Genomic DNA, 27343 nt, shown 5'->3' with positions numbered 1-27343 from the left:
CATATAACACGCGTCTTTTTGCGCACGTGTAGACAGAATACGCGGAGTGTAAACTCTGTGTGAAGGGGCCCTAAGGCTGGATTTATACAGTGCTTTTACTAAAAAACTGCAGTTATGCACACTTCTATTAGGCCAATAAACCAGATCTTCTCAATTTGATGGCTGTTCAAGTAGAAGTGAGATGGATAGTATCATGTGCAACTCATTACTGTAACTTAACGTGCAAGGACGTACTATTACATCCTTTGTTGCCTGGGGGTGTATGGATAGGACTCAGGAGCCGTTTCTTTCGGCTCCCGGAAAAAAGAAGCGAGATGCTCATTCTTCAGTCCGAGTCGTCTCGCAATTCGGTCTGAAGACACTCCCTCCTCTGGACTAGGCCCATTCATTGGGCCTAATCCGGAGCAGAGCGCGCAGATGGATGCCGGTGCAGTGCACCGGCTTTCAGTTGCGGCTACCCGGTTTTTGGAGGGGAACCTGAGGTGGCCATCAGATCTTTCTTCAAATGGTATCAATAAATATGTCATCTTGTCCAGCATAAAACAGCCATTCCTGTATGAAAAAGTTACAGGTGTCACAATATGGCGGCACAAACATTTTTTTTCTATTTTGGAAAGATTTTCTTTTTTAAAAAATTTTTTTTAAAGGTATCAAAACATTGCAAAGTCTATATAAATTTGGTGCAAATCCACATTTTTTTTTTCACCTTCCCAGTACAAAATATTGAATGGTAGCTGTTCAATAGCAGAAACAAGTGGCACATGTTACTATGAGTTGCATGTCTCTTTTTTCAGGAGGTGACTGTGTTCACATGGTGTGCTTTTGGCAAAAACCACACTATGTAAATCAAGCTTTGTAATTGTACTCAATTGAGGCTACAAGTACTTTCCCTTAAGGTTGGGTCCCCATGTAGTGTAAACACCGCAGCAAGAACCTTTGGCTTCTTATGGTCCCTGTAAAGTGAATGGGATTCTAGAAAATTCCATCCACACATTGCAGAAAAACCTCCGCAGTGGAAATGCTACAATTTCTAAAAACAGAATGGGTTTGGAAATCACAGCATATCAGTAATACCTATGGAAACGCCTGCGGTTTCCCCATACAGGTATAATTAAAGCAGAAAGTCCACATAAGAAAATTCTGCGGACTTTCTGTGAAAGTGCTGTGGTGCGGTTCCTCCGCGTTTTTTTCCTGCAGTGCTTCTTCGCTGCAGCCTACTACATGGGGCTTTAACCTTAAAGTGAAATACTGAATAATTCTGGACTAACCATCATTGACTGTGAAGTTTTTTTTATGAATAAGATCAGTAATGATAAGTAGCCTGGAATTAATGAGTGTTTAGCTTTTAAGGGAAAGCACATCTGTGTACATCTCAAGGACAGAAAGAGGGACAAAATGTGGGTGAGCTATGTGCACCGTGGCTAATTTAAACATACAGCCATTACTCTAGTAAAATGTAATGGCTGCATGTATTGACCCAGCTTTCCCAGAAACAGAATAAATATCTAGAATCTGTTTCTGCGAAAGCTGGGTCAATACGTACAGCCATTACATTTTGCTAGAGTGATGGCCGTATGTTTTCACCCAGCTTTCCGAGAAACGGAATAAATATCTCCAATCTGTTTCTGGGAAAGCTGGGTGAAAACATACAGCCATTACATTTTGCTAGTGTGGCTGCTACCAAGCTGTTCCAGAAACAGATTATAGATATAGATATATAATATCTATCTATCTAGATAATCTGTACCTGGGAAAGATGGGTAAATAAACAGAAAAATAATGTAATTTTTTTGTCTATATACGCAGGTGAAATCATAATGGACTACATTGTTGAGAAGTGTGTTGTTTCAAGCAATAAAATGGATAAAAGAGGGTAGCTGTTTAGGAGTTTTTATTTAAATAAAAAAAATAAAAATTATGGAATATTTCAATTTATTATTGCAATGTTTTATTCCATACAGAAACATGTAATTTTATGATAGAAAATTATACGTGACAATTTCCATGAACATACTATGAAATTTGGTTACTTTGTCAGTAATTCTAATCTAAAAGTATAATTGCATGTGCTAATTGTTTGATGTGTGGTCAAAGAACGTGGTTTACCAAGTGGCCACAACCACATGAAACAAAATAGCTGTAATACATGTAGTTGCACTTGCATGAGTGATTAAAACCTAACTATTTGCCATCACTCACAACACATTGCAACTACTTTTCGAGTCCATATGTTGTCATTAAGGGTGGAGAGCATAAAGCGTGAAACATCTGCTCGTGATACCGTGTTGGTTATTGGATAACCTTTCTCATCTGGAACAAAATATCCTTCATGAGTCAATATTTTTTTGTCTGTAAGAGATAAAAAAAAAATAAGTTACTTAATTATAATGCTAAAGCCCATTTCATACATTAAATTTATAGTATCTCTCGGCTCCTGGGTCAGAAGGGATAATGTGACTCCTTAAGGAGAGACGGTTCAGGAACCTAAACAAATAAGAACTCATTGGTGAAATAGAAGAACTTGCCCATAGCACCACTTTTTGGAAGGTAGCTTCCTATAAAGCTGACTGTGTGAGAAGTCATTGTGTGGGTCAGCAGGTCTTATAAGTGCTAATGAGACACCTTACATCTTCTGACTCACATGGAGAAACCTCACAGAGCCAGACAGCTCTGCATTGATGAGAGGCAATAAGCTTGAAAAAGCTATGTACAGGTGGGGCACTTTTATTTTTAAAAGAGTTATTCTGGCTTGGCTATTATTCCCAGATTATGCCCTTAAATTTCTTTGAAAACCATGTATTAATCTAGGGAGATACTTTCCAAAAAATGGCGCAAGGGGTGATCCTAGCCTCTCTGCTGCCTTAACCTATAGAAAGTCCCTCCACCCCCAATACCTGGCCCAGTGATCTTTGGTTCTGTGAATGAGCCCCTAATTAAATTATTATTGTTGGCCAGGTCACTCACTTGCAGTTCAAAACAATATCCTTATTGGCAAACACACAGTAAAACATCTCCTTTACAGAATTTTGTTCTTTTTTTCAAAACCATAAGTTGTGATCAATTGTCATCAGTTTTTAGCATGATGATCCATTAGGCATGATGGGCAGCCGAGGTCAATAGAATAGGGGTACTCTTTTAGTAAAGGTCAATTGACCAGGGTCCGCCATGAAGTAAAGATCTGAGCTGAACAGCCGTTGAAAGTTATGTCTGGCATGTCCCAGGTTTAGACAAAAAATTAGGATTAGGTGGGGGACGACTAATGTGGCAATAAACTGTGCAGGAGGCACTAAGGTGACATTGTACTGTATGGGTGCAACGAACATAACATCATACTGTGCAGAGGCAATAACATGGCATGTCATAATGAAAGTGCCAAGAGGCAGGGGTCTGGACAGCTAGTGGCTCTCTGCTCCAATACAGTAGTGAAGCCAGCAATTGGCGGCTTCCTAGTGTACATAGTTGGACTGCACGGACCATCAGGTTCTTTCGCATCCATCTTGAGTCAGCACCCAGCATGCTTCTGGCGCTGCAGAAATTATAAGGGAGCCAGATGGATAAACGCTACCTGCAGCCAGGCGGTGCCAGAACTGATGCCTCAGTTGGATCTATTCTGGCATCAGTTTCCCTCCGGCTTGTGTGCACCACACTGAAGTGAAACTGATTGTAAGAACGAATATATGTGAATGCACCCTAATAGGTAGTGATAATTGCGTGGTCAGTGTCCAAATACTGGAATCTATTGCTTGGTGACTCCTTGGAGACAGAAAGTACTTTTAAAAGCAGATGACAGCTTGAAATGTGACCAACTTTGGTGGGCTTTGTACAGCTTAAAAAGGGAGCCTCCTACTTACCATTTATACACCATCTGATTCTTCTGACCAGACAACTCAGGACACTCATAAGAGGACAAGTTGTTTGCTGATGGTAGTGCATCCCTGGCCACAGTGGGAGCAGCCTATTTATTACTGCATAAAGAAGTAAATAGATGCAGCCGGAAGAATAGATAAAACATAACTTTTATTCTTCTATAACATAATAAAAGTTTCAATACAGCCCAGCTCAGCCGGTCTGTATTGAAACTTTTATTATGTTATAGAAGAATAAAAGTTATGTTTTATCTATTCTTCCGGCTGCATCTATTCACTTCTTCAAGCGATACATCTGCCTCGAGTCGAGGAGGTTTGAATCCGCACTGGACACCAATGACTGGGAGTGGAATTGAACGTTACGAGACTACTTCTCCTGGAGGGCTGAGTACAATTTTCCCTTTTTCCTTTTCCCAAATTACTGTTTATTACTAGAGATGAGCGAACAGTGAAATGTTCGAAGTTCGATTCGAGTAGCTGCTCAATACTCGACTGTTCGATCGAACATCGAACCCCATTATAGTCTATGAGGAATAAATACTCGTTTAGGGGGAAACCAATATTTGTCTCAGGAGGGTCACCAAGTCCACTATGACACCCCAGGAAATGATGCCAACACCCTGGAATGCAACTGGGACAGCAGGGGAAGCATGTCTGGGGGCATCTAGCATGCCCAAGTCACTGTATTACGTCGGGATCCCTGTCAGCTTGTGATATGCGATAGGTGACTTTTTCCCATAGGAATGCATTGACCAGCGTTGATTGGCCGAATGCCATACTGAGTACAGCATTCGGCTAATCAACGCTGGTTCTTCCGGAGGCTCGTCTGTGAGGAGGCAGAGTCTAAGATCGGACCAGAATGGAGACTGTTGTGGACCGATCTTAGACTTCGCCTCCTCCGGCAGAACCAGCGTTGATGTAGCAGGGTTCAGTGCACACTCAGTTCTGCTTCATCTCCACTGCTACATCTTGGCATAGGAATGCATTGATCAGCGTTGATTGGCCGATGTTAGGATCGGGTCTCGCAGGTTTCCATCACGGCGCACGGCGCCACCTGCGGGTCAATCCGACTCTCGCCCTCGGCCTCATGCAGTGAGGTGACTGGAGTATAAGTCCAGTTTTTTCCCTTCTGAGCATGCTCAGACATTTTGGAGCTGCTCACTGACTAAGTGCCATTTCTTCCCTACTGAGCATGCTCGGACATTTTGGAACTGCTCACAGACTAAGTCCCATTTTGGCCATACTGGGCATGAACGGTGATGTCATGGCCACTGCCCCTGCTGGACGGGGACTTCCCTTTATATAGTGTGAGCTGATGCCCGCCGGGTGCTCACACTGACTAAGTTCGCTAATGACAGTAGTTCAGGGCTCTTGTAACCCCTACTGCTGCACATGAAGTTTTTATATATGTAAAATAAAAGCTACGTTTTATGATACATGGATAGCTGATCGTTCGTGCTGGACCTTGCTACTTTTCATTAGGTTGTAGAATAGGCCTTTGTCTGTACTTAGTTTAGAACCTGTAAACCCTGAACTGGCAGCCCTACGCTAAGGCTAGGAGCAGTGGACTCTGTTCCAGCCTGAGGTGCTGTCAGCAGGTGTGGTCCCTGAGGTAGCCCCTTGAACTGTCAAGACTTCCTTTATTTCTCCTAGATGTAGCAGGAGCATGTTACGTTGCTGACCTGGGGTGACGGTTAACCCTAGGCAGCCTTGCTGTTTCAACTGTACAGGTGCACCTTACCAGTGAGGTTAACTGGCAGGGTTTTATTACAGCCTGCTCACATTAAGCACTGCACCACATGACTGCCAGTGCAGTTTAACTAGTAGTGTACTGTTCTGACATACAGCCGCCCATCTGGGCCTGTGGACCTCGCTGCAGTGTCTTGCAGACTAGCGGGTCTGTTGTTTAAAAATATTATTTTAAAATATTTACACAGAACCGTAACAGTCGAATGCCATACAGAGTACAGCATTCGGCCAATCACCACTGGTTCTGCTGGAGGAGGCGGAGTCTAAGATCGTTCCAAAGCAGTCTCCATTCTGGTCCGATCTTAGACTCCGCCTCCTCACAGACGAGCCTCCGGCAGAACCAGCGTTGATTGGCCGAATGCTGTACTCTGTATGGCATTCATCCAATCAACGCTGGTCAATGCATTCCTATGGGAAAAAGTCAGCTCGCGCATATCGCAAGCTGACAGGGATCCCGACCTGATAGAGCTCCAAAGAGCTGTGTGAATAACATTCCCACCTAAATAAAGGTAACCCCTAGCTAACCCTGCCAGTATATACATCCCTGTCTCACAGTCATAGTTCACTGTCTCATATGAACCGGATATTAAATCCACTGTTTGTATAAATTGGAGGTCACCTGATTTCGGCAGCCAATTACTTTTTCTGATTTTTTTTCGATGCCTTCGTTGTCGTAGTTCCTGTTGTGAGTTTTCGCGAACAGCCTGATATCCGATCGAACATGTACTCAATCAAACGCTGTTCGCTCACCTCTATTTATTACTGCAGCCTACCATATAGCACAGGGAACCTAACTCTAATTATTATTGTCAGTCTGTCTAATCTGTCAATCTACCTTGCCACTCAAGAGCTTCATATGTTGTATAATTGCCAGCTACCTAAGTAAATTGGACTTTAGCTTTGGGTTACCTGTAGGGGTGGTGTATGGGTGGCAGCTCGAGAGGAGAAGACCATTCATGGTGGTGAGTAGGCAGAGCAGCAACACTGCCATCGTCCCACAACCATGAAACCTATCATAAACTAAAACTGATTACATCCCAGAAGTAGGTGACAGATGCACTTTAGAACTACAAATTTGGACCTGTCATTAGCTATTACCACTAATTTTTACAATGATGCTGTAGGTATTATGTGAATGCTTACCAGTCACTGGTGTATTCTGAAGTCCCGGTGGCCTTACAACAGTCCAGTTAAGATCAGAACATTCTTTTTCTAGATATTTTTCCATCTCAAACATGTTTGTAAGGACACTTTTAATTAGTGGTACAAGTAGATTTCTCACAAAGAATGAAGCACCTTGTGCAGAACTAGCTGTAAGGAAGAAAAAAAAATCATTATTTATTTAAAGAGGACTTTTCACCAATGCCAATTCATTGCATTCTTCCATTCTTAGGCACTGCTCCACTGATTCCAGCACAGTTGGAAAATTTTCTCTAGCCCCCACCATTCCTGAGCATTAATTTCCATTAGTTTCAGTACAGTTGTGCTCTCTGCTGTCAGGTAGGTGGTATTGCGTTGAAAGGGACGTATCAACCAACAATAAGGAGCATAACTCTACTGAAACTAACAGTAATGATTGCTCAGGAGTGGTAGGGGCTAGAGAAAAAAATTCAACTGTGCCAGAATCAGGGTGACTGCATCTAGTCAGGCAAAGAGTTAGAGTTGGTGGTGAAAGATACTTTTAAAACTGAAGAAGAAAATATTAATATCAATATTTTTTCTACATGTCTACCCATTTCCGGGTCACCCAAAGGCTATAATGTATAATTAAGAACTTTTTATAGTTACATAGTTACATAGTAGATGAGGTTGGATAAAGACATTAGTCCATCAAGTCCAACCTATAACCCTACAATCCCCTACAGTGTTGATCCAGCGGAAGGCAAAAAACCCCATGAGGCTCATGCCAATTGCCCTATTTCAGGGGAAAAAATTCCTTCCCGACTCCAAATCTAGGTAAGGTAAGGCCTTATGTTCATAGTAGAATTATGTACCAGGTACTGTATGGAGACGCAAAAAATCTGTATGTTGCTCTATTCTTGAAAAGGTATATACAGTCCTATGAAAAAGTTTGGGCACCCCTATTAATCTTAATCATTTTTAGTTCTAAATATTTTGGTATTTGCAACAGCCATTTCAGTTTGATATATCTAATAACTGATGGACACAGTAATATTTCAGGATTGAAATGAGGTTTATTGTACTAACAGAAAATGCGCAATATGCATTAAACCAAAATTTGACCGGTGCAAAAGTATGGGCACCTCAACAGAAAAGTGACATTAATATTTAGTACATCCTCCTTTTGCAAAGATAACAGCCTCTAGTCGCTTCCTGTAGCTTTTAATCAGTTCCTGGATCCTGGATAAAGGTATTTTGGACAAACAATTAAAGTTCAGTTAAGTTAGATGGTCGCCGAGCATGGACAGCCCGCTTCAAATCATCCCACAGATGTTCAATGATATTCAGGTCTGGGGACTGGGATGGCCATTCCAGAACATTGTAATTGTTCCTCTGCATGAATGCCTGAGAATTTGGAGCGGTGTTTTGGATCATTGTCTTGCTGAAATATCCATCCCCGGCGTAACTTCAACTTCGTCACTGATTCTTGAACATTATTCTCAAGAATCTGCTGATACTGAGTGGAATCCATGCGACCCTCAACTTTAACAAGATTCCCGATGCCGGCATTGGCTACACAGCCCCAAAGCATGATGGAACCTCCACCAAATTTTACAGTGGGTAGCATGTGTTTTTCTTGGAATGCTGTTTCTTTTTGGACGCCATGCATAACGCCTTTTTTATAACCAAACAACTCAATTTTTGTTTCCAAAATGAAGCTGCCTTGTCCAAATGTGCTTTTTCATACCTCAGGCAACTCTATTTGTGGCGTACGTGCAGAAACGGCTTCTTTCTCATCACTCTCCCATACAGCTTCTATTTGTGCAAAGTGCGCTGTATAGTTGACCGATGCACAGTGACACCATCTGCAGCAAGATGATGCTGCAGCTCTTTGGAGGTGGTCTGTGGATTGTCCTTGACTGTTCTCACCATTCTTCTTCTCTGCCTTTCTGTTATTTTTCTTGGCCTGCCACTTCTGGGCTTAACAAGAACTGTCCCTGTGGTCTTCCATTTCCTTACTATGTTCCTCACAGTGGAAACTGACAGGTTAAATCTCTGAGACGTTTTGTATCCTTCCCCTGAACAACTATGTTGAACAATCTTTGTTTTCAGATCATTTGAGAGTTGTTTTGAGTAGCCCATGATGCCACTCTTCAGAGGAGATTCAAATAGGAGATCAACTTGCAATTGGCCACCTTAAATACCTTTTCTTATGATTGGATACATCTGGCTATGAAGTTCAAAGCTCACTGAGGTTACAAAACCAATTTTGTGCTTCAGTAAGTCAGTAAAAAGTAGTTAGGGGAATTCAAATCAATAAAATGATAAGGGTGCCCATACTTTTGCACCGGTCAAATTTTGGTTTAATGCATATTGCACATTTTCTGTTAGTACAATAAACCTCATTTCAATCCTGAAATATTACTGTGTCCATCAGTTATTAGATATATCAAACTGAAATGGCTGTTGCAAACACCAAAATATTTAGAACAAAAAATGATTAAGATTAATAGGGGTGCCCAAACTTTTTCATAGGACTGTATTAAGGCATTTGACGGAACTGGAAATTACACATACAATACAGAGAAAACAATTGTTTTAGACAGGGGAATGGATATAAAGAAGAGGAGAACATCCTAGTCTCAGTCTTTCCATTGTGTAAAATGTAAGGAAAACAAGAATACAATCATTTGTAAATCTTATATGACCACAAATTGCTGGCAGAAATACATCTCGTAAAAGTTGGGACATTGACATGTCTACCATTGTGTAGCATTCCCTCGTCTTTTTACAACAGCCTGTAAACTTATGGAAAGTGAGAGAAACAATTTCTGGTGTTTTGTGAGACGAATATTGTCCTGTTCTGGTCTGATGTAAGAATCTAGCTGCTTAACAGTTTGGGGTCTCCTTTCACAGATTTTTAATATCATAATGCACCATATTTTGCATTGGTGAAAGGTCTGGACTGGAGGCAGAAAAGTTCACCACTCAGACTTTTCTTCAACAAAGCCATGCTGTTGTGGTGGATGATTTATGTAGCTTAGCATTGTCTTGCTGAAACATACAAAGTTTTCACGTTATTGAATCATTCTTGGATGCAATATACTGCTGTAACTAAGATGGGTGAGCTAAGTGATCAAAAACTTCATCTTCATTCTAAGGAAGTGTAACAGTACTGCAGCTACTGTTTGTGTTACCACTCACATTCTTATTGTTAGTACTTGCAGTCATGGATGGCGTGAAGGTAGTTCAAGTGTTTCCTCCTGTCCTGTTCTATTTTCTTATTGTTGCACTGCTTCCATAATAATTGTGATTGGTAATAATTCTGACAATGTGTGTGTGTGTGTGTGTGTGTGTATGTATATATATATATATATATATATATATATGTATATACACATATCTTTTTTATATTAATTTATTTTTTTCTTACAAGAACTCTATTTCTAGAAAATTAGTAAAGAAATCAGATTTGCCACTGAAAGGGTGACCTTGTCAGTGAATATTACAACATAGAAGATGAGATTTAACACTAAATAGTCCTTCCCAGAAAAAAATGTATAGTGATTCAGCATCCAGTCTAGTGTCGATTTAAAAATATTCATACTTTAATAAAGCCATTTAAAATTCCACAATCTCCAGAAACCAGTAAAAAATAGCAAAAAGACACAGCACTTACATATATAGACGATACTTGGGTTACATGGAACAATGGATACACGGAAAAAACTTTAGCCGCCTACGCGTTTCAGGGTCAGAGCCCCTTCCTCATGGCGAAGTAAAGACTAAATGAGAAAATTATCTTATGGTAATTACGATATATAAAGCAGAAGTGTATTCAAAATATTCGTATTCAAATGGAACACGGTTAAATTCAGATATTTTATATGGTTTTTATGTGCAATACATAATTGTATTTAATGTTGTATTGTGAAGTGTATACATGTTTTTGTGGGTATGTCATTTTGTTGAATGAAAACTGAGGCTAGATTACATTTCAGCTGGAGTAAATCCGGATTAATTAACATCTAACCTAGAAGAGGGTATAAAGCCACAGTTTTCTCATTTAGTCTTTACTTCGCCATGAGGAAGGGGCTCTGACCCTGAAACGCGTAGGCGGCTAAAGTTTTTTCCGTGTATCCATTGTTCCATGTAACCCAAGTATCGTCTATATATGTAAGTGCTGTGTCTTTTTGCTATTTTTTACTGGTTTCTGGAGATTGTGGAATTTTAAATGGCTTTATTAAAGTATGAATATTTTTAAATCGACACTAGACTGGATGCTGAATCACTATACATTTTTTTCTGGGACTGTCTAACAATACCTGTACCGGCAGGGTTTAGTTTTTCGTGCATCAGTGCTAGTATATTACACAATGGGATCACACAAAACACCAAGGCTGTGATATACAATTTGTTCCAGTGTTCACTAAATAGTCCTAGTCAGTGAGCATTAGAGTAGAACACACTTTGAGTCAGCTTGGATTTTTCCCATAATAGGCTAGCAGCAAAAAAGTGCTTTGGTAAAAGATGCAGTGGTAACAAATTGTGTTTTTTCTTGTAGCACTTTTCACAGAAAGTCCACAGAGGTTTCCTCTGCGAACTTTCTGCTTTTATTATACCTATGGGGAAACCACCAGCATTTCCGTAGGTGTAATTGACATGCTGCAAATTCCAAAATCGCAATAATTTTGAAAATCGCAGATTATCTGCTTGCTCGCATTTTTATGGATGGGATTTGCAGTGACTGTAAAATGCCACAGTTTTTTCATTTACACCAAGTGGGGCTCCAGCCATAATTGCACCTTTTTCTTACCAAAAAACCCCACAAATGACAACAAACTCTAACAAAATTGAATTTTCAACACTACGTATCAGGTTTTATTTTTGCTGTGATATAAAGGCAGTTTTTTGAGAGATTTTACACTAAAAGTACTGACTACTGCAAGAAAGACTTAAAATTAGATAAAATATTTTGATATTTGACCAGCGAACACTTCAGCCACAGAGCACAGTGCAGAACTAAACTGTACTCAACTAGTCATCCTCCTATAATTGTGTATTCATAGTTGGTGTTGTTTTTCCACTAGCAACATATTAGAAGCAATTACTTTGGATCATACAATTGAATATCACAAAATGGCTCTTTTTTCTGTCCGCAGTATGTTCTATTCTGTATGTGACATCAGCACTGTAACCTCTGTGCGTACCACTCATGAGAGGCTATCAGGTGATGCTAGAAGCCTTCACAGAGATCATATGATCTTCCCTTTCCAATGCATTTCTACCTCACATGTTGTGGCGACCATTTTAGTTTGCACAAATTGCAAAAATTTGGGTTGAAAACTGGTTTGTTCCAAATTAGTTCGCTCATCTACACTTTTGATATGTGTTCTATATGGATAGATGAGATTTTGAGCTTTCCAAGTTGTTGCATTCTTGTTGTCTTTATACTTCACACAAAATCCCAACTTTTTTTTAAATTGCGGTTTTGAAACCTAATAAATTTCCTTTATTTTAGAGAGAAAGAAAAACCCTAGAGAAATATGAATGTGTTGTAGATACATACTGTCTGTGTACCATGACGTCATTGCCACTATCCTATTCACTCCAGTCTGTCGCATGGCAGTTGTAATCGCGGTCATGGAGTCTGTGTAGCCACTTATTGATGAGAACATTTTATATGGGAATCCTAGACAAGATACAACAGCATCCTGTCCTTTGAAATGTTCGGCTAATGAGTCTGAAGAAAATATATTGGCTTCTACTACCTAGAAAAAAAATGCACACATATTAATAGATTTGTGTTTTTAAAAAGTTTGCAAATATACATTTACTGCACCAAAAATCTGCAAGAAATACTTATCCTTAGTTCACACGCAAATCTGCGTGCATATTCCATTGCGGCTTTCCGCTCCGTATTAGGCTCAAATGAATCGGCCTAGTCCGGAGCATGCTGCCATGAATCTGCCTGAAGAAAGGGCAGCTCGCTTCTTTTTTCCGCTTGCGGCAACAAGAATGCTAGCGGTCTACAAAGACCACCATTGTGAGGGGGCGTATTATGACGTGGATTCCGCGCCATAATCTACCCCTGAGTGCCCGTGTGAACGAGCCCTAAGAGTGTCAACATGGCCTGCACATATCAGTCTTAGAAATATTCCTGAGTAAAAATAATCTGCATAATAACATATGATCGAAAGGAAATCAAGCTTTAACCCCTTAAGGACCAGGCCATTTTTTGGTTTCGCATTTTCGTTTTTCCCTCCTCACATTTCAAGAGCCATAACTTTTTCATTTTTCAGTTCACAGAGTCACATGATGGCTTATTGTTTGCGGGACAAATTGTACTTTGTAATGGCATCATTCAATATGCTGTGCAATGTACTGGGAAGCTGGAAAAAAATTCAGAATGAGGTGCAATTGGAGAAAAATGCATTTGCGCCATTTTCTTATGGGTTTAATTTTTACAGCGTTCACTGTTTGGTACAAATGACATGTTACCTGTGTTCTACGTGTCAGTACGAATGCGGTGATACCAAATTTATATAGTATTTGAAATGTTTTGATACTTTTAAAAAAATGATAAACTTTGCAAAATAGAAAAAAAATTTTGTGTCATCATGTTCTAACACCTGTAACTTTTTCATATTTCCATGTATGGAGCTGGTTGTGGTGTCTTTTTATGCGGGACAAGATGACGTTTCTATTGATACCATTTGGGGAAAGATCTGATGGTTTGATCACTTTTTATTCAATTTTTTATAGGAGGCAAAGTGTTGAAAAAAACGCTTTTTGGCTGTTTTTATTTTTTTTGCCGCTACGCCGTTCGCAGTACGGGATAAATGTTTTAATATTCTAATAGTTCGGGCATTTTGGAGCGCGGGGATATCTAATATGTTTATGTTTAATGTTCTTTAATTACTTTTATAGCTAATCTAGGGAAAGGGGGGTGATTTGAACTTTTATATTTTTTTTTATTTTTTTAATACTTTTAAAAACTTTTTTTTTTCTTCTGTTACATTTATGATCAGACCCCTTAGGTACCTTGAAACCTAGGGGGTCTGATCGCTCATACTATTCACTGCAATACTACAGTACTGCAGTGAATAGCAGAATCGCAGCACTTCTATTAGACGATGCCTCTGGCATCGTCTAATAGATCTCGGGCAGAGACAAGCCTGGAAGCCTTCAATAGGCTTCCGGCTGTCATAGCAACCGATCACCGCCCTCATGTGACGTTCAGGAGGGCGGCGATCGGGGAAACATGGCGGCGCCCATGCCGCCTGCGCTGTTTACACGCTGCGGTCGCGTTTGACCGCAGTGTGTAAAGGGTTAACAGCAGCGATCGGCTCGGGCACCGACCGCTGCTGTTATTGGCAGGTCCTGGCTGTATTATACAGCCGGCATCTGCCGTGTATGGAGAGAGCTCAGCGTGTGAGCTCGCTCTATACATCCCCATGCGACCCATGACGTACAGTTACGTCAAGGGTCGCTAAGGGGTTAAGAGTGAGTGTCAGAGAAGGTCTTTGGTGTATTTGTAGATTAATACATACATGTAATTGTAATGTCAATCAGCTGCTTGTAAGGCCAGAAATACAGTCAGGTATTACAAGAGGTATGGTCGTGGAGCACAGGGATTTATTATTACTAGAGATGAGCGAGTAGTACTCGATCGAGTAGGTATTCAATCGAATACTACGGTATTCGAAATACTCATACTCGATCGAGTACCACTCACTGTTTGAATGTAAAAGTTTGATGCAGAACCAGCATTGAGTGGCCGAATGCTATACAGTCGGCCAATCAACACTGGTTCTTCTCCTACCTTTAGAAGTCTTCTCCGTGCAGCTTCCCCGTGGCGTTTTCCAGCTCTTCATTCACTCTGCCAGGCATCTGGCCTAGGCAGAGCCGACTGCGCATGTCCGCTTGTAGTGCGGGCATGCGCAGTCGGCTCTGCCCAGGCCCGATGCCTGGCAGAGTGAATGAAGAGCCGGAAGATGCCGCGGGGACGCTGCAAGGAGAAGACTGCACGGAGGATCTAGTCCGACCCTCACTCGTGGACTTGGTAAGTATAATTTGATCGAATGTTGCCTACCCCTGAAACGAGCATTTTCCCCCCATAGACTATAATAGAGTTCGATATTCGATTAGAGTAGTCGAATATTGAGGGGCTACTCAAAACGAATATCGAACCTTGAACATTTTACTGTTCGCTCATCTCTAATTATTACCACTCATAAATCATTGGATCTCAGTTACTAGGAGAGATTAAACGAGTTACATGTTTTTATTCTTTAAAAGATGCACTTAAGAGGAGATATGCTTGTCACATGGACTGCAATACAACTGTATTGTAGTCTAAGGGAGATTTGCTACATAGATATTGAAGCCATCCATAGGCAAGACTCAATAGATATATTCCTATGACAGGCCTGGGAACCTTCATAAGGCTCTGGGCTGTCACAAGAACAGGACAGCTCCCGTGATCTCGCTTACGCTGGGTTCACACTAGTATCCGGACTCCGTTCTGACACCTTCACCTATGTGACACCTTCACATACAGTAATATAAACTTCAGAGTCGAGTATTAAAAATACCTTAAGCTTCTCATGCTGGATGGTCATTTTGTTGACATCTCTTACTAGAGCTGTTACTTCATGTCCATTCTGAAGGGCTTGGGTTACCAGGGTTGCACCTGTCTGTCCAGTAGCTCCAAGAACTGATAGTTTCATTCTGATTTCCTGTTTATAAGGATAACATTGATATTTATCATTATAGCTTTTATTACAAATATGTCAAGTTATCAAATGCATCCAATGCTTATAATATCAGCTTTCCATCCCATTAGACTGGGTTCACACTACTGTTGTTAATGTCCGTTGCTGTCTTCCGTCATAGGATGACAGCAACAGACATTAATTGCTGCAGAAAATGGACACAGATATTTACATTGACAATAATATAAATAACATGACATGTCAGACTTGTTTACGTATGTAAGGTAAGAAAAAATCCTGCATGCACAACTTTTTCATCTATTACAAAAGTAGACAAACATGACAGAAGATAGTATCTGTTATGTTGTTTACATTAGTGTCAATGACAATGGATACAGACTGTTCTCTGCAACAATTAATGTCCATTGCTGTCATCCCATAACAGAAGGTCATCTCATAACAGAAGACAGCAATAGACATGAACAACGGCAGTGTGAACCCGGATTAACTGCACTGGAAAAAAACTTTTGTAATGGTATTTCCCCATATCAGTTTATGTGTAACAGAGGTGATCTTTCTATATATAGTCAAATATATTTTCCAACAAGGATATTAATTTATGAATGTTAAAAGGTTTACATCAAATAAAGCATATTGCCCAGGATTTACTAACAGCTAGACAATGTAAACTTAGGCAGTCTAAAAATGTGTCAGATTTATCACAGAACTTGATAAAGCTAGCATGTCTTTTATACCACCTTTTAGATGGCCAAAGATATGCATACATTTAGGCCAGTGCCTAGTCATAACCACTATAGAAGTCCTGGTCTTTGTGTAATGAAAATGTAGACCTTTTCAGAATAGTCCATATTATTCAGTATATTCCGTATTAATCCCTCTTGGATTTTCATTAAACAGAAACTTTAATTGTTTACTTTTAGAGAATAAAAAATTATCACGTTCATGGAGTCAAACATCCATGTAATCATCACATAACCATTATTTATTCCATTATAATTTCTCTTTAAAGAGGACCTTTCATGGTTTGGGGCACAGGCAGTTTTATATACTGCTGGAAAGCCGACAGTGCGCTGAATCGGCTTTCCCGATCTGTGCCCTGGGTAAAGCACTATCAGTCCCGGTACCGTAGCGCTTTACAGTCAGAAGGGCGTTTCTGACAGTTAGCCAGGGACGCCATCTGCCCAGCAGCGCCTATCGCGCTGTACTGTGGAGCGGGGAGGAACGATAGCGCTTTACCCGGGGCACAGATCGGGAAAGCCGACAGTGCGCTGAATTCAGCGCACTGTCAGCTTTCCAGCAGTATATAGAACTGCCTGTGCCCAATCTGATGAAAGGTCCTCTTTAACTACCTTTCTTCTTATTGTTTAATTTGGCTCCTAAATGCAAAATTAAAAGGCAACAACAGACACTCAAAAGGATAAAGGATAGTTATGTGCTCTCTGGTGATCTGATCATTGGAATGGGAACCTGAAGGTTTCCCAGATTGCTCCAATGTGAATGGGGCAGTGGTGTATATGCATGGCCCTCCATTCACTTCCATGGGATGGCTGGGAGCTCCAATCAGACGTGGACAGTGTCAGAGCTTAGTGGGGGCTAGAGAAAAAAAATTCCAACTCTGCTGCTGGGCTGGATTCAGAAAGGTAGCACCTAATAAATGACTCATAGAGCTGGCGGAGGTGGTGAAAGGTCCAACTTAAAAGATCAATATTACAGTGTCAATTTGCTCAGGCACCTCTGACACATTTTTAGTTTATGGTGGTTCTTTGTTGCTGACTCATGCAGGCCTACTAGTTGGCTCATGTTCAGAGCACATCCCTTTCTAGATCATGGCAGCAACAGCAGCTAGTGAGCAGGGCCTGTCAGTCGATGAAGTTTGTCACTTACGTCAATGGCAAACAGTGTTTGGCAGGTTTTATTCGCCCTGATTTAGTTCTCGCTCTTTTTTTTTTTTTTTTTTTTTTTTTAGATCTCAGTCCATCTGTATGGATTCTAGGTCAATCCTTTGTGTTCTGGGTGGAACATAGAGCTGAGATTTGCCCAGGAGCAGTTCTTAGAGAAGAGGTAGATGTGCACTGGTTCTCCTTTCAGACAGAGCCCACCTTACAGGCATAGGGTTGGACATCTTTTGTTAAGGTTACAAGATGGGATAGAAAGAGGCCTCTTCTAATTGGCTGGGGATTGGCGAGTTGTGAAGTTACAATTTACACAACCCATGGTGAAGCATAAGTTAAGCGTTTGGTTAAAAATATTGTTAAGGGGGGCGTGGCTTGGCATGCACGCGGGCGGCAGCTTACCTTAAGAGCTCCGCTCTAGGCTCCGGGACTTGGGCTATTTTCAGTGGCGAAATGGACAAATCCCGGTCACAGCGCTCCAAGGGGGATTCGTCTGCCCTTCCTCCACCTGCTGGGAAGATTCCAACCTTCTTCACCCCGCGGTCGGGGCGGCGGGGACCCGTTCAGGATGCGGCCTACTGTCCGCCGCCGGCGCCATCTTCCTCATCGGCGCATGTGCGCCTGCGCGAACTGCCCGGCTCCCTCTCCTCCTCTATGCCGGATCTCCGCTGCCAGGACTCGACCGCTCCGGGGCCTTCCACGCTGCCCGCAATAGGATCACAGGTATCTGCGGCTGTTTCTCCTGTTCTGGCCCCAGCCGGTTCCTCCTCTGAACCACCCGTGATCCACATGTGTGATGCTCCACAGGGAGCAGCGGCATCAGCGGCACCACTGCTCTCTGCTCCTGCCTCCCCACCATTTGACCCCAGGTCCACTCCTAGGACCCTTCAGTCCTCACCCCCACATCTCCACCGTTCCATATGGCCTCAGGGGTCCCTGGAGGTAGCATCTGAATGGGGTGCCAGCCCCCATCCTGGACATCACCTCTCCCCACCGGCCGGCCTGGACCTGGTATCCGCTGCTCCTGGCCCTGATTTTCCCTCCGTGGCGGGTTCGCTCCCCCCAGCTGCTGGTGAAGGGGCACCTGGATCTACATCTCCCGCTGTGACCCTCCGTGCGGAGGCCCCTGTTTTTGTATCTCACCTTCCTCCACCTGAAGAGGCTGCTCTGACTCTGTGGAAGTTTCCAGAACTACAGGCCTTATTAGCCCTAAGCCGGAGGGATATGGACAGTCTTGCTTCTGATTTAAAGAGCGCCTGGCGCCGGGACCTGCGTGTGGTCCAAACGGACATTTCTGATTTACAACAACGAGTACAGGTCCTGGAGGATTCACGATCTGCCACTTCCTCCTCTCTCGACTCCATCCAGCAGCAAATGGCGGTTCACTCCGCGCAAATTTGTAATTTGGTCTCTCACATGGATGATATCGAGAACCGCAACCGCTGCAACAATATCCGCATTCGAGGTCTTCCAGAATCAGTTCAAACGGCGGATCTGGTTTCGGTTCTGTCTGGCATCTTTAACTCGCTGTTGGGGCGCCCTCCTGACTCTCACATTGAGATGGACCGTGCTCACCGGGCTCTCCGCCCCCGCAGTGAGGACCCCGGTAAACCAAGAGATGTCATTTGCCGGATTCATTACTATGCTACCAAGGAAGCAATCATGCATAGGATTAGAGATGTTGGCACAGTGGACTTTGAGGGAGCCTCCCTGTCGATTTACCCGGATCTATCCAGATACACTCTTCGGCAACGCGCAGCCCTGAAGCCTCTCCTTTCCCTCCTCCGGGAACGTAAAATTCCTTACCGCTGGGGTTTTCCATTCTCATTGCAAGTCCGCCGGGGTGACCGACTGCGCTCTCTTGCCCATCCAGATGATCTTCCGAACTTTCTGCGATCCCTGGGTTTGCCACCTTTGCAACTTCCTGACTGGTCTTCCCTGCTTGCTGATCCTAATCGGTCCGGCCCTTTTCGCCTGCAATGGGATGCTGCAGAAGACTTAGGTGACTCCGGCCCCCTGCGTCCTCAAAGGCCTCAACGTCAGCGTAGACCCTCCTCTGTCCGGGGGTCCCAGAAGTGACTATCTACATTGCACTTTGGTTGTCTGTGACCGGACTCTGTGAGTTTGTTCCATACCCTGTTTCGTTGTGATGACTTTTTTCTAGCCTTACCTTTTTATATGTTTTTGCCCACACTTATATCTTATTTGCTCTAGTCCTCTAGCCGCTTCCTACTTTTTGTATGTTACTAGTCTGTTCAGATGCCCGTGTGTCGGAGCCGGAGCTGCTCTCTCTCCTGCTTGTGCCTTTCACTCTTCTTTGTGTGTTTCTCTTCTGGTGCTCTGTCTTTGGCCGCGTGGCTTGCCTTCTCTGTCCCCACATAGCTTTGTCCCTGCAGTGCGGGGTCATCTGGAGACTTGTGCTCCTGTCGCCTAGCTTTCCCCCGAGGGTACCCCGCAAGCCCTCTTTTTGTGTTCTTATTCAGTGTTTTGTGTGAGGTCTCTAGCTCTCTTGAGATCTCTGGTCTTTAGTCTTTGTGTGTTCCTCGTGTAGTTTGGTCTTCCTCCCCCCCCCCCTTCCGTTCTTCCCTCCTGTATCTTATTTGTTCTTTGTTCCCCCCTAATGTCGGATATAACTGTCTCCTCTTTCAATGTTAAGGGGCTCAATGTCCCTGAAAAGCGTTCGCAAGTTCTATACGATGCCCATAAACGTAGGGTGCAAGTTTTATGTTTGCAAGAAACTCACTTCCTGGCTACCTGTACACCCACGATTAAGAATAGATACTATCCGCAATGGTTCCATAGTAGTAGCGCTTCGGGTAAGGTTAAGGGGGTGGCCGTCTTTTTCCATAAAAATCTCCCCGTGAAAGTCTTAGACTCTTTAGTGGATAGTGAAGCGAGGTACTTATTTCTTGTCTGTGAAATTTCAGGTGTTGTTTATACGATTGCTAATATATACGCTCCCAATGTTGATCAGGTTCCTTTTCTGCTGTCTGCCCTGTCTGCACTCCAGTCCTTCGCCAGGGGTCACATGATTGTCTGCGGTGATTTTAACCTCCCGCTTAACCCTTTGCTAGATACTTCCACGGGTAGGTCCCAGATTTCTTATGGCGCTCTAAATAAGGTTCGGAAGGCGTTGAACGCCTTGCTGTTATGTGATGTTTGGCGAATCCTCCACCCGACCGACAGGGACTACTCCTTTTTCTCCCATCCTCATGGTTCGTACAGTAGGATTGATTATATCTTCTTTTCTCATAATCTTCTTTCCTCTGTCTCGGCGGCCTCGATTGGTGTTGCCTTCCTCTCTGACCACTCTCCAGTTTCCTGTGTTTTTCGTTCACCTGTTGCCAGCTCGCGGTCTAATACTTGGAGATTGAATGAATCGCTCCTTCTTGATCTGCAGTGTTTGGCGGAGCTGAAGCTTTCTGTCTCTCACTTTGTACAGGATCACTCTAGTGACGTCACCGCCCCTGCGATACAGTGGGAGGCTCTGAAATGCGTTCTCCGCGGAGTGCTGATGAAGCATGGTGCGCGTCTAAAGAGAGAGGCAGGTCTGAAACTTCGCTCTCTCTTGAGCGATCTGGCAATCTTAAAAGCTCAGCACAAGCGTACGCTCCAGCAGGCGACTTTGGCGTCTCTGACTGCTACGCGTCAAGAGATTAGATCTCTTCTTGAACGGAAACATCAGCGGCTTCGTCTATTGGGACAGCGCTCGTTTTATGAATGGGGTAACAAGGCGGGCCGCCTGCTAGCGCGGGCAGTTCGGGAGCGCCATGCAGCCCAACACGTCATGGCTCTCAAATCGCCCTCGGGTTCTATTACTCATACCACATCTGCCATTGCCGCGGCCTTTCAGGAGTATTATAGTTCCCTCTATCATTTACCCCCACCGGGTCAGGTCCATCCGGCTCCTGCCACTGGAACCTCTCTTTCTCAATATGTCGCTAGTACTGCCCTTCCGTCTCTGCGTCCAGAGGATGTGGCTGTTCTGGAAACTCCCTTTTCTGCAAGTGAGCTGGAATTGGGTATTGCCTCCCTCCCCGGGGGCAAGAGTCCGGGCCCGGATGGTTATACAGCGCGGTTTTTTAAGGTGCTTAAGGCTGACTTGGCGCAGCCGCTCCTGCGCGCGTTTAACTCCTCTACTTCTGGGGTCCCCTTCCCCCCTGCTTTCCTCCAAGCCCATATTACTGTAATACCTAAAGAGGGCAGGGATCATTTGCTCTGTGCTAATTATAGGCCAATCTCGCTCCTGAATACTGACGCTAAGCTTTATGCCAAATTGATTGCCAATCGCCTGAGCCCGTTCATGGGAGAACTTGTACATCCTGATCAGGTGGGGTTTATCCCTTGTAGGGAGGCCCGGGACAACACCCTGCGGGCCTTCTCTGCAATTCATCATGCACAGCGCTCTCGAACCCCTATGATGCTGTTGTCTCTCGATGCGGAGAAGGCTTTTGACAGGGTGGACTGGAAGTTTCTAGAGGCTACCTTGACTCAGATAGGCCTCGGCCCAGCCATGCTCGCGCGCATTCAGGCTCTCTACAGTTCTCCTATGGCTCGGGTCCGGGTTAATGGCTCTCTTTCCTCCCCCTTTACCATTTATAATGGTACTAGACAAGGCTGCCCGCTCTCCCCTCTCCTATATGCACTAGTAATGGAGCATCTCTTAGTCGCTATTAGGAACAACCCTGATATCCACGGCCTGCAGATGCGTAACTGTCATCTTAAGGTGTCTGCTTTTGCAGATGACGTTCTCCTGTTCATCACCAGCCCGCTTACTTCGCTCCCGTCCGTTCTCAAGGAGATTAGCACTTACAGCTTCTTTAGTAATTATAAGATAAATTTGACAAAAAGCACAGCCTTAGATGTCTCACTGCTTCCGTCGACCCTTGGTGCCTTGCGTTCTTCCTTTCCATTTTCGTGGTCCCCCAGATCCATTAAGTATCTGGGAGTGCAGTTGCCCCGTAATTTGGGAGATACCTATATGCTGAATTTTCTTCCGATACTCCGCACTTTGCGGTCTGATTTTGAGCGCTGGGACACCAAGGGCCTCTCGTGGCTGGGACGCATCAATTTACTGAAAATGAATGTCCTCCCTAGGTTGCTGTATCTCTTTCAGACTGTCCCGGTGATCCTGCCTTCGTGTTTTTTCTCGGTGATTAACAAATCCTTTACCAAATTTGTCTGGGCCTCGAAACCCCCCCGTATTGCTCGCAGTACGCTAGCTCGTTCCAAACGAAGAGGAGGCCTGGCGGCTCCAGACTGTATGAAATACTATTTAGCGGCGGTCGCTACGCGTATTCTTGACTGGCATAATTCGGCTAAGACTAAGCTCTGGGTTTCCCTCGAGGACTCATTGAGCCCCGTCCCCCTCACTGCACTTCCCTGGCTCCATGAGAAATATTGGACTGATGATAAACAGTATCCGCTTCCCTATATAGCGCGCCAGACTATGGGAGTGTGCCGTAGATATAGTGCCATGCGTCTCCTCTATACGAACGATGGCCCCATGACTCCCATATCGGGTAACCCGGACTTTCCTGCAGCGTTGGGCTCTTCCTTCTTATCTTATCGCGTCGGCTCTCCCACCCTTCGCTTTAAGCGGGTCACTTCTACCTCTTCGCTTCTCTCCCACTCTGAGATTTTGACTCAATCCTCTGGTTCGGATACACCTCTCTCCTCTTGGCAATACTCCCAGCTTTCTCATTTCTACTCCTCTTTGCGGCCCTCTCGGGACCTTCATAGATCCTTGTCGCTGTTCGAATGTCTTTGTATCTCTTCCACTCCTCCCTCCCACACTGTCTCCCTTCTGTATGGTCTCTTGCTGGACGGGGCTGAGGATTCGCTTCCGTCATTTACTGGTGGGTGGGAGAGGGAATTGGGGGCCTCATTCCCTCCTGATGTGTGGTCTTCGGCATTTTGTGCGTGTCATACTTTCTCTATATCATGCAGGGCGCAGGAGACCAATTTTAAGATACTTTCCAGGTGGTATCGAGTTCCAGCCCTCCTGCATGATATTTACCCCTCCACCTCTGATAGGTGCTGGAGATGTCTATCCGACCGCGGCACGATGGCACACGTTTGGTGGGGATGTCCTCTATTACGCCCTTTTTGGACTGGGGTCAGACAGGTTATTCGGCAGGTGACGGGGATTGACTTGGAGGACGACCCGGCCCCGCTTCTTCTTTCCCTGTTCTCCTGGACGTTTTCTAAACCTACCCGTAGACTTCTCGGATTCTTGTTGGTGGCAGCGCGCTCTGTCATTCCCAGGTTATGGAAGTCCACGACCCCTCCCTCGCTCGTTTGCTGGCTGAATGAGGTTCTAGCTCTTCGAACGATGGAGACCCTGGTTGCTGAGCTCCGCCAAGATGATACTAAGCATCAGCAGACTTGGCTCCTTTGGAACCATTTTTACTATTCTGCCGACTTCCGTTCCCTCTTCCCTTCTGTGTCCCCTGTGTAGTGTCCCCCTGTGCGTTTTGTCTGTTCAACATGTACCTATTTCCTCTGATACTTGATTTCCAATTGTTCTGAGGTTTTTACATATGCTCTGTTTTTCAGCTCTGCTGCGCCAGAGCGTTTGCCCGTTTTGGTTATTTGTTTTTCTTTATTCGTTTTTCACCTTGTGCCCTCCTTTTTCCCCGCCCCCTCCCCCCCCCCTCCACCCCTATGTTCCGCCTTTATTTGACTCCTTTGTTTTTTATTCCCCCCCCCTTTCCTCCCCCCCTTTTTCCCCCGGTTTTTGTAAAAATTTGTAAAACTTTCAATAAACTTTTAATGTTGAAAAATATTGTTAAATAGCTTTCTAGTCAGTAAAGCTTTGACAAAACCCTGGGTCAACCAACGTAAAAGAAGCTCAATCTTGTCTAGTTACTTAAAGGGGAATTTTCTAGCGCAAAGGCGTGATATAAGTATTTAACATGCGGCAAACTATTTCACTCCGAAGCAGGACTCTGGCAGCATTGTCCGTGATATGAGATAAATCTAATCACAGGAATTTAACCACTCAGGGTGGTCTCTTTCAATTTCCCTATGATGATCACATGCTCAAGCCCCCTAGGGAAACTAAAAAAAGAAAAAAGTTTTTAAAAATTAAAAAAAAACCCTAACCTATTAAATCACCCCCTTTACCTAGATCACATATAAACAGAAACAAAAGTTAACATATACACATTAGGCAAAACCGCCCAAACCATTAAGATATAAAAACATTGTCCCATACTGTAATCGTTGTAGCAGGAAAAAAAATCTACTTGGCTGAATTGGCGTTTTTTCCCCCCGCTGATTTACCTCCCTAAAAAAATGAAATAAAAAGTGATCAAAATATCATATATTCCCCAACATGGGATCAATAAAAAAAATTTGCTTTTTTCCCCGCTTCCCAGTAGATTTACATAATTATAAATGGTACCATTTTAAAGTACAACTTGTCACACAAAAATCAAGCCCTCATATGACTGCATAAACTGAAAAATTTGAAAGTTATGGCTTTTAGAAAAAATGAAAACACAAAAATGAAAAATGTCTGTGACGTAAAGGTTAAAGGTAGTCTACCATCTTGCCTAAGCATATTCACCACTGCATCACATTATTTACCACATGACAGAGATAAACAACATACCTTCTTTATGCATGTCACTTTTGCAGATTTGGAGAAAAACAACTTAAGGCTCCATTCACACAGAGTAACGCCAGGCGTCATTTGTGTGTAATTTGTGTGTCTTTTACGGCCGTCATAAAACGTTTACATAGAGTTCAATAGGAAAAGACATACGTAATTTACGGCCGTCATTTATGGCCGTCATTACAATGAGGGCCGTAAATGACGGCCGTAAATTACGGACGTCTTTTCCTATAGAACCAGGGGTGAGCCTGCTGCTTTCGCCGCCCTAGCGAAGTACAGAAAGCCGCCCCCCCCCCCGGGTGTGTGGCTTAGCGGAGGGGGCGCGGCACCTCGAAAGGGGGCGTGGCTTAGCGCCGTTCGCCGGCAGAGAGCAGGCCCGGAGACTGCCTGCGCTCTGCCGGAGCGTGAGGGGAGGCTGCTGGAGCAGCGCTGCTCCAGTGGCCTCCCCAAACCACCGCTCCGTGCTAAGCCAGTCCAGGACAGCTTGTCCTGGACTGGCTTAGGTTAGTAAAAATGCCGCCCTCCCTGAGGCCCTGACATAGCGCCGCCTGAAGCGCTCGCTTCAGGTCGCCTCATGGGAGGTGCGGCACTGTATAGAACTCTATGCAAACGTTTTATGACGGCCATAAAAGACACACAAATTACACACAAATGACGCCTGGCGTTACTCTGTGTGAATAGAGCCTTAGGCTAAGGTCCCATGTAGTGGAATGGATTGGGTTATTTCTCCCAGCACTTTTCATAGAAGATCTGCTTTCATTATACCTATACCTGTTTCCATTAGTATAATTGACATGCTGTGATTGCCCAAACCAAATGATATTGCAAATCGCAGCATTTCCGCTGTGCGTATTTTTCTGCAATGTGTGGATGAGATTCGCTAGAGTCCCATCCAATCTGCAGTGACTGTAAAATGCAGCGATTTTTGTATATGCCACATGGGGCTCCAGCCTAAGTCTTATGCAAATTAGGCACTTGGAACAATGGGGGTGGTCTTTCAGCCCTGGGAGCACCGCTCATTCTGATAAAGTAGGATGTCATAGCAGTGAATGAACTTTCCCTGCCTCCCTGCACAGGGTAGTAGGAGATGGTAGGGGTCTGAGCGACAAGAGCGATGCTCCAAGTATCTGAAGGCCTACCCACAGTGCACCAACTGCCTCACTTGCATAACATCAAAATAGCTTTTCACCAAATCTATGAATGTGATGTACATAACAAACGGTATGTTTAGACATGTTAACTCACCCGAGATTCCCAGGAGTCTCCCAGGTTTCAGGTCCCTTTTACCCAGCTACCGGCTCACTACTATTCGTGACAATGTGATGTCACTCATTGCAGTGAATATTAATGAGGAGGTTGGTGGGAAATCCTCTATTGATGTAAAGTATAATCAGAATATGTAACCAGAGTATGTAAGGTATGTTACGCTACTGACTGAAACACAATCTCAATTAGTTTCAATCGTTTCTTTTCTTATGCCAACCTGTAATAGTATTATAGTGCCCTACATAATGAATTGGTATAAGGAGAACATCTTTTAAGGGAAGGGGATGATGAGATGCAAAAAGCTTGCACATGTCCCAGTGCAAGGTGTACTGTGTGTGTTCTCATTTATAAACTATTAAACAGTAAAATGTATATGTGTATATTTTAGAGTCAGACCACAAGATGGCAATGTAAACCATGAAACAGCGCGGGTGTGTCTCAGCCTTATGCTGATTCAATATATCCTAAACCCTCTTTTCTTATTTTTTAGTCAATTGTATAAACCCCACTTGTGTGTGCAAACCAAGCATGTGATGAAATAATGTCCTAATCCCTATTTGTTGTGTATATAATAGCATTAAGTATAGTGGTGTGTCTGCGTTATTGGTTTACTTTGATCATTTATGGTTTTATGGTTTACAGTTTTATCCCCTGAAAGTTTAAACAACATTAAAAGCCAAAATAAATACAAAGTATTCAACGTGATGGGAAGACAAATGAAGAAATACTTACTACTTACTGTCTGCTATCCCACACCGTCTGAATGGACTGTTATGTTACAGTGTGTTTTGTACATTGTCTTGGTGATGCAATCTCTGAAGGGGTGGAGTTGTTACACAACCATGTTTAAAGTGTCACATTTCATTCTCCATATCAAGGCTTTGTGTACAGTTAGGAGACACTCCCTTTGTCCTAACTTTAGCTAGGTTTTAGTGTATTGGGAAGAGGATTGTTGATAGTGGGCTTTTTCTATAGTGTTTTTCATTGAGTGTTTTTTGCTGTTCACTTATTAATCTTTAGAGAAAAAGCGTGTGATTTTGCAGCTAAATTTGACATGTTGCCTTTTTGAAGAACTCCGCTTTTCCGAAG

At 43.5% G+C, this 27343-nt stretch overlaps 1 protein-coding gene across 2 annotated transcripts; it reads right to left on the bottom strand.

Moving 5' to 3' along the window:
• Positions 1-2011: 2011 nt before the first annotated feature.
• LOC142216352 (flavin reductase (NADPH)-like) lies at positions 2012-27054 on the bottom strand. Of its 2 annotated transcripts, none has more exons than XM_075284121.1 (5): positions 26987-27054; positions 15335-15478; positions 12307-12508; positions 6759-6926; positions 2012-2349 (listed from the first exon to the last, which is right to left on the bottom strand). In XM_075284121.1, the coding sequence occupies exons 2-5, from the start codon at positions 15467-15469 to the stop codon at positions 2192-2194; spliced, it is 663 nt and encodes a 220-aa protein (XP_075140222.1). In that variant the 5' UTR covers positions 15470-15478; positions 26987-27054; the 3' UTR covers positions 2012-2191. The 2 variants fall into 2 exon arrangements, with proteins under 2 accessions (XP_075140222.1, XP_075140231.1); XM_075284130.1 differs by having other exon boundaries at positions 26994-27054.
• Between the last annotated feature and the right edge of the window lie 289 nt (positions 27055-27343).

Source organism: Leptodactylus fuscus, chromosome 1 (genome assembly GCF_031893055.1).
Source record: "Leptodactylus fuscus isolate aLepFus1 chromosome 1, aLepFus1.hap2, whole genome shotgun sequence".
Taxonomy (NCBI): Eukaryota; Metazoa; Chordata; class Amphibia; order Anura; family Leptodactylidae; genus Leptodactylus; species Leptodactylus fuscus.
Note: the sequence above shows the minus strand (reverse complement) of the source record. Positions and strands in the feature narration are given on the sequence as shown.